This window comes from Benincasa hispida, chromosome 11 (assembly GCF_009727055.1).
Source record: "Benincasa hispida cultivar B227 chromosome 11, ASM972705v1, whole genome shotgun sequence".
Classification (NCBI taxonomy): Eukaryota; Viridiplantae; Streptophyta; class Magnoliopsida; order Cucurbitales; family Cucurbitaceae; genus Benincasa; species Benincasa hispida.
The window spans coordinates 81,327,515-81,339,725 of NC_052359.1; the positions used below are offsets into that span (position 1 = coordinate 81,327,515).

At 28.0% G+C, this 12,211-nt stretch overlaps 1 protein-coding gene across 1 annotated transcript; it reads left to right on the forward strand.

The window, feature by feature from the left end:
• Positions 1–7,800: 7,800 nt before the first annotated feature.
• Positions 7,801–11,596, forward strand: LOC120091985 (aquaporin NIP2-2-like). The gene is made up of 5 exons (XM_039050168.1): positions 7,801–8,053; positions 8,144–8,368; positions 10,124–10,318; positions 10,419–10,480; positions 11,131–11,596. The coding sequence occupies exons 1-5, from the start codon at positions 7,913–7,915 to the stop codon at positions 11,309–11,311; spliced, it is 804 nt and encodes a 267-aa protein (XP_038906096.1). The 5' UTR covers positions 7,801–7,912; the 3' UTR covers positions 11,312–11,596.
• The last annotated feature ends 615 nt before the right edge of the window (positions 11,597–12,211 follow it).

The window sequence follows — 12,211 nt, forward strand, 5'->3', positions numbered from 1 at the left end:
ATATTTAGGTTTAGACTTAATTTTTATTTAATTTCACATGGTTTAAAAACGACATATTAGCTAATGTTATTTACGGGCTAAATGTTTTCAAAACAGCAGTTTAATTTCTAAAACTTGAAAAAAAAAAAATAGAATTATATTTTTGTTTGTGGATGTTTTTATAAATATTTCAATGTCAATGGGAGTTTGGCTCGATTGTAACCTTCTTTTTATGTAGGGATAGATTTGATCATTTTTCTTAATTATTTTGTCTTAAAAAAATTGTTCCATTTTTCTATTAGAAAGAAAGAAACAGAAAAAAAAAAAAGTTTTCATTGCTTTTTTTTTTTTTTATTTCCAAAGATAATTTATAATGGACGGTAAATTTTTTTTGAATAATATTTTTTTTTAATATGAACTAATTTAACTCTATAATTTTATACGAGAGGAAAGATTTAATCCTCCATCCCACATATTTGTCAAAGAAAAATAAAGAATAAAGAATAACTTCCAAAGGCAAAAATTTTCCCTCTTATTACTTATTACAAATATTTTATCTTTGATACATCACTAAGATAAATAATATAAATATATTGCTTGTATCATATTTGTGTGATAAAGTATCAATGATATGCTATTTTTTTCCATTGATAAAATATATCACCAAATATTGTCAATTTGAAGGATATTATTAATGTATACGTATAATTTATTTTTATTTACACTATGATATTATTGCTTTATTATTTTTTAAAATCTTTACTTTAATCTCTTGAGAGTTGAGACTATGAAAAGATTAATTATTTTAGTCATTGCAATCATTTTTCATCTAACATTCATACTCAACTAACATATTTAATTTTAATACAAACCTACATCAATATATTATTTTTTTAAAAAAATATTATTTATTATTATTATATCTTTTAAGTATAATATATTAATATATTATATATATACTCGAAGTGATATGTATAAAATGAAGAACTATGGGTATAGTACTAGGAAGCAACCTAAGTTGTTCTTTACATTCCCATGTGCAAAGCTTTACTCCACCAAACGACATGATGGAGATTTGATTAGTAAGCATATGTTGACTACGAGATTTCTTTTGCCTACTTGGACAATTTGAAATGATTTTGTTGTTTTTTTTTTTTTTTTCAGACATATGCTTGAAAATTGTGATTGGACTATTTCTAAAATGGAATATATATATATATAAATGTATTCAAAATTATTAATTTACCCACTAATTTAAAGAGAAAAAATTGGTGTAAAGAACTCCCAAAAATAACTCTTTAATTTGGTGGAAAACAAAGTGTAGACCATTTTCAAGGGAAAAAAAAAAAAAGATTAGACCAATATGGATGAAAATAAATGACTAGTAATTATTTCGTTTTTTTATTTTTAAAAATAAAATTTATAAATACTACTCTCACTTATCGATTTCTTTATTTTTACTGTAGTGTTATAAAAATCAAGTCAAGTGTAATTTTGAAAACTAAAAAAATAGTTTTGGAATTTGATTATAATTGAAAATCATGATAAGAAAATTATTTGAAAATGGTATAATTTTCAAGAACTAAAAAATGAAAATCAAATAATTATTAAATAGGGTCTAAATTAACTTCTCCACAACTTACAATTTTTTTTTAAAAAAAAATCAAACTCTAATGTTTATTTTGTCTTAAATCTTATAAATTGCATTGCAGATATATGTTTTCGTATGATGCACTCATGTTTAGTTAGGGTTAAAATTGATCTTTTCCCTTTTAAATATTAATATTATTTTACATATGAAATTTAAGATACTAAAATTTGAAAAAATAGGTCTAAAAATCAATCTAATAGAACTTGGAACATTTCGTCGATAGTGGAAGCAGAGATCATTCATACAAATTTATCGTCATCGGAAGGTCATTCTCGCAAATGTTGGTTTGCCATTTTTTTCTTTCTTTTAGTGATTGTTAGTTAGCATTCTCAATTTTATATATCATATCAATAGATCAAAGATAGTTAAATTTGCAACAACTTAATATCATTAACAAAAAAATTTAATAGTAAATAGTAGTAAATTACTAATAGTCATGTATTACTGAGATATACCGTTTTTTATGTCTTGCCTTAGATTTGTACCGCTAGTATATATCAAAATAATTGGTCAAATCTGAAGAAATCTATTAATCATGGACGTAAAAGTGGCTTATCAATGATATATATAATTGTTAGGAACAATTAACCTCGTAAACCTTCCAAGGTTATGATATTATCTATTTTAGGTATAAACCATCATGACTTTACTTTTAATTTTATTCAGGAGACCTCTTGGAGATATTTTAGTTGCTATCCTTTATAAGCTCATGATCATTCCTTTATCTAGCCCAATGGAGGACTTTGATTGCATTTGCAACAATAAAGGTTCGTTTATAAGTGATAAATCTATTTCATGAATAGACTAATGAGGATAAAAAAAATGTTGAGGGTTATCCAAGGCAAGGTCCAAAACCCACAAGTAGATCAAAACGCATAGTGTACTAGGAGAAGACATAGGGATCGCGCATCCTAAAAGGAAAATGGGAATGCCTCAAAATTTGGATCGACCAACCGAGTTGGTGAATACATAAAAAAAAAAATTGAGAAATAACACAGCTAGACCCGGATTGGCACCTTACAGCCTCAAGCGTTAGAAACATCTATGGAGGAAGATAAGTAATCACCAAAAGAGAGACCCGACCGTACTTCTTTAATCCTTACTTGAACCAAACGTTCTTTGTATTATGTTGATACCACCGGTGGAGCCATGTAGGGGCCAGCGGAGCACGTACAACTCTCAACAATATATATACAAAAATCCAATGTTCTTTTAGAAGTTTGAGTGTGATGCAATGATAGAGGGTATAGTTTTGATAGCCAAAGGTGTGGGTTCGAATCTTGCTTATGATTTTTGATATCGTTCCTAGTTGTAGAACTTGCCTAAAAATGAATTTAGTATTACAAAAAAAAACTTTTTAAGGTTTCTAAAAAAATAACCCTTAACTTAAATTTTCTAGTTGTTGCCTCAACAATTTTTTTTTTTTTTTTTAAAAAAAAATTAGCAACCATTTTTTTAACCTAAATTTTCACTCTCATATCTTGGCAACATTCTATTGAAAAGATATTGTTAACTTTTTTTTTTTACTTAACTTTTAGTTTGTATTACTTAGTATATATTTATTTTAATTAATTTTAAAGTTAAACTATAAGATAATTTTCTCATTTTTCGTCAGGATATACGTATCATACCATTCACAAATAACTTTCAGATTTTTCTCAATCTTTTTAATTTTCATACTTTTAAATCTATATAATAAATCATAATATTTTTATTGATAATACTTTTGTAGAGTCTATATCAATATAAAAAGATGTTTTAAAAGAAAAATAACAGTAGAAACCACATCATCATCATCTTAAAAAAAATTACTTTTAAGTCTGATATATCTTATACAGAAATCAATTTAGGAGAACTACTTGCAGATCCTAGTCTAAGAACTAAAATTTATAAAGATAATGATAATATTTAAGACCAAGTTCGTAAATCATATTTACAACAATGTCCTTATTAGCCTCATAATCATATTTTTTCAATTCAAGAAATTTGGATCGATTTCAAAACTTGAAAACTTGTATAGTACAATTGTAATATATATTATATTAGTTAACTGGAGCTATGAATATCTTTCTTTAACATGTTTCTTGCAATTTTTTTAATTACATGGTGCCCTATACAAAATTCCTGACTCCCCACTGGTTGATATCAAAATTTAGACAGGAAAAAGTATACCTAACTTTCACATGACACCAATAGTGAATTTGTTTAAAGAGTGAAAGAGTGTGGAGGCTAGAGAGTTTTTGAAAATATGACTCAAGTTACCTCATATGGAGTTATACTGATATATTTATAGAAAAAGTTGATCTAGGTTGTTCCCTAGGGTTTCGGAGATGCCTCAGGATAATTAGATATGGGCCCAGGGGCATACCTAGTTTCATGTTTGGCTAAGGTCAGCCTCGACCTTTTTTGAGGTCGAGCATCTTCGTTAGGCCATATTTTGAGCCTAAAATGACCTCTTGGACAAAGGAATGCATAAAGCATGCTCATTAGGCATTTGGTAAGATTTGGCCTCGATCGAGCACGCTAGCTGGCCTTTAGCCTAATCCACCCCCTTTTCCTAGGTTCATTTTTGTCCTAAGATGTCACTTTCGGCCCATATCATGCTTCTTCTTGACTTTGTCTGTTCCTATTTGTATTAGATGTCAATTGTACTATTCGGTCCAAAATCAATCATAACATACTAACTTAAGCATCATAGTTGAGTAGGTTCGATACCATACTGTGTGAGGATCTTGGATGCAGGTTAGCTCAGAGTATCTTGAAACTAGATCCAGGAGAAGTAGGCTAGAGGTCAAGCTTATAAGAGACCTACAACAAAATTTAATGTCGACGAGATCCGAACGCCAACAAAAAGAGCTACATAAATATTTAAAAGATCAGAAACATTATTATCTTTATAAATTGTTTATTTCATTAACAATAACTAGTTTTGCCACCGACTATAACTTTTCTACTATTTATTCTAAATTTAAGAAATTTAATCATTTAAATCCATTTTATATTAGTTCTGACTTTTTAACTTCTAAATAAAACATTATAAATTGTTCAATAGTTAACAAATTAAGGTTATATTTAATGTGTGAATATAAAAAATTGAAATAAAATACTTGAAAGTTATACGCCAAACAACATAAAATATAATTTTGAATTATTACTTCACTCCCTTACTTAACAATTAAGAAAAAAATTATTTGTTTCCAACCAAAAAAAAAAAAAAAAAAAAGGAAAAAGGGTCCTATTCAGATATATTTGCATCAAACCAAACTTCTGCCTCTGTCCACTTTATTGGATGTAAATGGATAGATAGTGTTTTTAAATGGTAATTTAGGGGTAATGATGTATGACTCGTGCCACTTCATCGAAAATGAAAAGAAGGAAAATGCGTGATTTATGCCACGTAAGAAATCACGGGATGAGGTGTACGGTAGATATTGTTCATATTTTATTTTATTTATTTATTATATAAATAATTTGAAGGAAGGTTCAATTAACATTTGTCAACTAAATTGAGTTTGTTAAAATAAGATCATTATGCATATTTGGTGATAAATAATAAATGAATGGTAATTTCAAAAATAAATCTCGATAAATTATATTTGTTGTTGTTTATCTTGTGTTCCGTATTTATGTTAATATATGTAAATTTTGAAAATGACGCTGACTTGATTTGGTCCATGTCCCAATCTATAATTTAAAAAAAAAAAAGCAAACTGATTAAGAAGTAGATGGTGATCAATTTGTTTGCGTTTCGAAATTATGTTATCGTTAGTATACTGTTACAGCATGAGAAATATGAATTTATCGCATTTATGGTTATTATTAACATAATAGTAAATATGATAAATTCATGATTATAACCCAAGAATCCAACTTCGAGAATATTCTCGAAATATCTAACTCTCGTATCATATTCAAAATCTCTCATTTTCTTCAACCACCCTCTGCCAAGTGCCAACCCAATATTCATACCCATCTAATTAACTTACATGTGTCTCACATACATTAATTTGTTAGGTACACATATATACTTGAAATCGCCATGTCCGTTTGTCAAAATGCAAAACATAATCCTAAACTAGTTTTGAATTAAAATATAAATAACCTTAAAAATTCTAAAACCGAGACAAGCATTTTGAAGTTTGATAGGATTTCCCTTTTAGTCTTTGTTATCTCACTCACAATCTTTTTATTTATTTTGACTTTAATTCCCTTAATTTTGTTTTTAATGTGATTTGCCACAAAAATTAAAAATAATGACTGACCTTTTTGTTGGGGTCAATATACTAAAAGGGTGTTACTTCTCAATACTATCCTTATAATTTTAATGAGTTTAAAATTAGAGTGCTCTCATGTTAAGGTCAATTCTCTTTATTTCACGTTTGCGTTCTTATATTTGTATTTAACTAATATAATATAATAGTACTCTCACACTATAATTCTTCCTCCATCACTCTCTCATACTCACGTTCATTCTTGTTCTCTCTCTCAATTCGTCACTTCATAATGTACTTTGACAATGGCATACGTTTATACTTCGTTATTTTTAATACATACACAAAAAATATCATTACAAATTTTAAATTTTGCAAATCTATTAGAAAAAACTCATTTCTTTACTGAAGTTTTCCCCCTAATTTTTTTTCAAGAAACATTTCAATCCTTAGTTACATTTTATGAATAAACACAAGTTTTTTAACATTATTTTCTTAATTTTCAAATTTTTATTTAGATATTGAAACATTTTTAGAAAGTATAAAAAACAAAACCAATGAAACTCATCAATATAATATGTATTAGCATAATTTCAAAAAAAAAAAAAAATTAATGCCACATGTGATAACCATTTATGCATCGTTTCGTAACTATTTCTTTTTTTTTTTTATTTTTAAAAATTAAATTCATTTCCTCTCAATTCTTATAATGATTTGCATATTTCTTAAATATAATGATTGAATTCTTAGCTAAATTCCAAAAACAAAAGGAAATTTTTAAAAGTTATTTTTTTTTTAATTTTCAAATTTTGGCTTAGTTTTTTAAAACATTGGTAAAAAATAGATAATAAGAAAAAAATTCAGAGGTAAAAATAGTGTCTTTATAGACTCAAGTTTCAAGAACAAAAACCAAATAGTTACTAAAGGAGTTTCGTTTTTTGCTTTTGAAAATTGAGCTTAAAAACATTACTCTCATCTATAAGTCTATTTATACTGATTTTTTTTAAGAACATACACGAAAACCTAACCATAACAACTAGTAAGGCTAACATGCCTCAACAAGTTTATGGATCCAAACAAGGAAAGAACATATTTGAGAACATATCCCCTTGTACACGATGAGATTAGTCAGTTTGTCACATGATTTTATAAACAATTAATATGCATAAATTGTTGTATTGTCCCACCCATATTCAACTCAATAATCTTTTCCACAAAAGGTCTCATAATAGTAAAATTGACCTTTTCTGCTTTTAATAATTGAATTGTCGTGAGACTATCAAATTCCATTCTAATCGAATTGAATCCCTGAGATGCAATAGTTAACCTCATCAACTATGACTCAAACCTCCGCAAAGTAAAGATTATTTCTATAGTTATTCAACTTCCTACTAATATTTTTATAAATTAAATCAAAGTTTTGAAAATTAAAGAGTAACTTTTGGAATTTTATATTTGATTTAAGAATTTAAATAAGAATTCTAATGTTGATATAAGAAAATTTAAACATTGTGGTAAAAATTTATGAAAAAACAATCATAAATTCAGGTATAGAAAAATTAAAAACGAAATTGTTAGAACAAACATAACTTAAAATTTCATAACCCAAAGTTGAGTTCACATTTAAACATGATGATTAGGTTCTTCTAAATAGGCTCATCTAAAATTTAAGTTCCGTAACTTTGTCTCCACTATTATTCAACTCCCTAGTCCCTATATTTCTTGCTATTTACTTTTCCCAAATCAGAGAAACTCGCTTTATTGCAAAAAAGGCCAAGTGGCTAGTTCTTATCTCTTTTTAACAAAATCAAAATACCCAAAAAAAAAAAAAAAATTAAATTTATTTATTTATTTGAAAAGGAAATCCAAACAATTTCAAACCCCTAAAACAAAATAAATTTATTTTCTCAATTGGTCCCTATCTACACTAACATTATACGAATTAGTTCCGTGCCTATAAGATATTTCACTTCCTTCCTTCAAAATTAAAAGTATCTTAGCGCTTCTTCCATAAGGCACTTAAAAAAAAGAAAAGAAAAAATAACTCCCAAATTTTCAAAATCCCTAAAAAATGGCGAGAGAGATCCCAAAATCGAGCAATTGGACCAGCAGCAATGAAGAAGCCTTAATCGGAAGCGAATGCTCTGATCCTCAACAATCCTTCTTTCGCGACCGATTTTACGAACTTTACCCGCCGGAGTTCTCAAGAAAGGTACGGATTTATGATTAATTTTGTTGTTGTTGTTGTTGTTTAAATTTGAAGCGATTGGTTTGTGATCGCTGGAATTTTGTGGTGAGTTAGCTTGTGGCGGAGGTGATTGCGACGTATTTGCTTGTGTTCGTGACGTGTGGAGCGGCGGCATTGAGTGTTAGTGATGAACGGGAAGTGTCCAAGCTTGGTGCGTCGATTACCGGCGGACTGATAGTCACGGTGATGATTTACGCCGTTGGACATATCTCCGGCGCTCATATGAATCCGGCGGTTACTTTTGCTTTTGCTGCTGTTCGCCGATTTCCTTGGAATCAGGTACGTTCTTCTTCCTCCTCCTAAAAACCTTTTTGTGTTTTCCCCCAATTTTGTGTGAATTTACTATATTACCCTTGCATTTTTTATTTTTTTATTCTTCTTTTTATGTTGTACGGATATCTATTTTTTTATTTTAAAAAAAAAGCCGTGTCAAATATTTACTTACACTAATTTAAAAATAAATCATTTTAGAAAAAATTGAGAATTGATTTTGATAAACTTGTTCCAAATTCACAGAATGTCTACTTTAGTTGAGATTTAATTTTTATTTTGTTTCTAAATTTAAAAAATCATATTTCGGTTTTAAATTTTGATTTTACTTTCTAATTAATCCCTAAATTTCAATGTTTTATATTTTTATTACAGCTTACTTTTAGTCCTTGATATTAAATTTTAATAATTAATTTTAAATTAATTATTATATGAAAAACTTTAAATAATTTTAATAATGATGAAAAATGAGTGAGAACTAATTTAATTATAGAAAAATTGTTTCAAATGTCAATTATTGAAATCATTTTTAAATATATAAAATATCACAATCCATTAAGGATAGATACTAATAAACATCTATTGATATCTATTAGTGTCTATTATCATGGATAGATAATGACATTTTGTTATATTTGTAAATATTTTAGTTTATTTTTCTATATTTAAAAATAGTCCTGAACTATAATTAACTAATATTTAGACATTTGAGTATTTAATAAAAAAGAATTTAAGATAAAATATTGATATTTTAAAGTTTGGATCAAATAAAAACTGAACTCATAACTTAAAAATGTAATACGACTCAAAATTTAGTGATTGAAAAATATATATAAACATAAATATGAATATGAAAAGTTCTTTTTAACATTAAATATGTGTGGTAAAATAACAAAGTGTCCTTGCCCAGATATAGATGGTTGAGTTGATATGTGTACTGAGAATAGATGTATATTTGGTAATACAATAATAACAAAAGACAAAATAATGCTTCTTTCTTTCTTTTCTTTTTTTCTAAAGCAGAATGTCTTTTTTTCTTTTAACATTTAGAAAACAAATCAAAATAATAATGATTTATTTCAAGTTTACAAAAGTTGGGGGGGGGGTGGGTTAAAAAGAAAATTTTGTTTAATTGCTACTAATAATTTTAATTAATTAAAGTTATATATAGTATATTAATATCAAAATTTGGAGCAAAATATTTGAAAGTTTATACACCAACCACCTGAATCTTAGATTTGAATTATTGGTGTACTCTCTTACTTAACAATTAAGAAAAGAAATACTTTCAATCAATAGTGATATAAATATAAATATGTATATGTCTTGTTATTGGATGGGCTAGGATTAATTATAATTTGTTTTTAAGTGGAATTTAGTGATGATGATGGGTTGTGCCACTTCATCAAAAAAAGAAAAAAAAAAACAGGGAAAAGTGCAATTTATGCCACGTAAGAAATGACGTGATGAGATGTATAAGAGATATTTCGAGAAGGGTCCCACCACGGTGGCAGATATTTATAAAGTGAAGGACTATTGGTAGATCTTACTGGGAAAGCAGCCTTTAGTTGTTTTTTAATTCACCAAACAACATCATAATTGAGAATATAAATTCTTTTGTTGACGATTTGGACCTTGAAATGTTTTTTTAGAGTCTTTTTTTTTTTAATTAATTGTGAATGGACTATTTCAACTCGAACATACTTAAATAATAATTGACATATCGAAAAATTAAAATTTAAAAAAAAAATTGTGAATTTGCAGGTTCCATTATATGCAGCAGCTCAATTAAGTGGAGCTACAACAGCAGCCTTTACATTGCGCATATTATTGGATCCAATTCAAGATTTAGGTACAACTTCACCTTCTGGACCAATCTTTAAAGCACTTCTTATGGAGATTGTTGTCTCATTCTGTATGATGTTCGTCACTTCTGCGGTTGCTACCGACACAAAAGCTGTAAGAACATTTTGTTATTTTTAACCTCTTATTACTCTCAACCTTCTCTTAATTTCATTTGGCTAAGGTTCTCTACTTTTTGATATGTGATTTTCGGCAGGTAGGAGAGCTTGCAGGCATAGCAGTGGGGTCAGCTGTATGTATCACATCCATCTTTGCTGGGTAAGCAAAACAATAAAGTTGTTTTGGTTTGCCTTTTTATTCTGTAAAAGATTTATGGGTATTTGGATAAAATCTCAGGGTAGATCTTAATTTGGTTCTATTGCAAATCTATCCCTATAGTTTGGACAAGGTTATGGCTGAGAGACTATGTAGGAGGATTTTATAAAACCATGAGGGCTATTTAATTAGGATTTTATAGAATCACAAGGGATATTTAATGAGGTTTTATCAGACTATAAAAGACTAAATTCTAACTTTTGAGAACAATGGAGACTAAATTCCATCCGTCTCCAAATCATAGGGATCAAATATGTTACTAAACCTTGAAATCATTCTATGTCCAACAACATGTGCATATAATATAATAGAGGGAAAAGTATCTTTTCAATGTTGAGTTTTGAAGAATATGTTCGTTTGGTCCATGAATTTTCAAAATATAACTTTCTAGTTTCTAAGGATATGTGTTTTTAGTCCTTAAATTTTCAAAATGTATGCTTTTAATCAAGAATGAGTTTAAAAGATATTTTGGAAAATTTAAAAGCCAAAGTCACATATTATTCAAAACTCGAGACCAAAAATGTAATTTATTCAATAATATATAGGGTTGGAGGAGATATAAATGTGATAAAAGTTGGATTAACCATGTGTAGGCCTATATCGGGTGGGTCGATGAACCCAGCAAGGTCAATAGGACCAGCGATTGCAAGTTCACGTTACGAAGGGATTTGGGTGTACCTGGTCGGCCCAGTTGCAGGGACATTGCTAGGAGCATTTTCATATAACTTCATACGAGCCACTGAGAAACATTCTCGTTCACTTTCTTTACAATGAATCGGATTATGCTGGATGTTCAAATCATATCAATGAGTTTAATTATTGTATAATTTGTGTATGTTGTATCAAAGCTGTAACGTTTAATTTTAAGTCGTATTTTTCTGTATTTTTTTTAAAATTTTTTAAGGTAAGGTTAGATTTAATTTTCAGTCTCTTTTGCATTTTTTTTTAAGTTGAGAGAATAATGGATCTGAAATAAGGGATTCATTGTTATTTTACAATGTGAGCTTTGGTCTGAGTTTTGTACGATAATCAATCAGAAATTTATTTATCCTTTTCCAAGTTCTCTCTCGGATTTTTATTTTTCCTCTTTTGCTTGATGAACTTTGAGAATTATTAAGCTTTGATGGATGGTTGAGACAAGTATTATACCGAATTAATACAAGAATATTAATGATAATATTGTAAGTGTTGAATGAGAAAATTTGGATCAATCACATATTACCATGTCATTTACTAAATTAATGACGAAATACAAATCAAAGGTTGACATTATCCCAAATTAAAATTAAAGACATAAATTGGCAAAACTCGATAATGTTGTGTGTTTTCTTCATAATCGATGTCTTGAATAAAATTAATTTGGTAGAATTTAATATTATTATTTGGGCTTAAGTCAAATTGAGCCAACCAAGTTCATGGACCAACCAAGTCCAAGCCCACAAAGTCCATCTAAGAATTTTATAAATAGTGGATTTCTCAATTATGCACTCATAGAGTCTATAGAGAATTCTCTCAATGATAAGAAGATTTTTTGACTCTTGGAGCTAAACACTCCTTGAAGATACAAACAATCTTCCAAGACTTCGACTTTAAGAACATCTATGTTTCGTTTCCTCAAGTCAAGTATACGCATTCAACTGAGAGGGAATAAGAGGATCAAATATTAAAGATCAA

Excerpts from the sequence above, each read along its gene's own strand:
- LOC120091985 (XM_039050168.1), top strand. The coding sequence starts at position 7,913 with ATGGCGAGAGAGATCCCAAAATCGAGCAATTGGACCAGCAGCAATGAA. Across the intron at positions 8,369-10,123 it reads GCCGATTTCCTTGGAATCAG|GTTCCATTATATGCAGCAGC; the intron begins GTACGTTCTTCT and ends GTGAATTTGCAG. Across the intron at positions 10,481-11,130 it reads ATCACATCCATCTTTGCTGG|GCCTATATCGGGTGGGTCGA; the intron begins GTAAGCAAAACA and ends AACCATGTGTAG.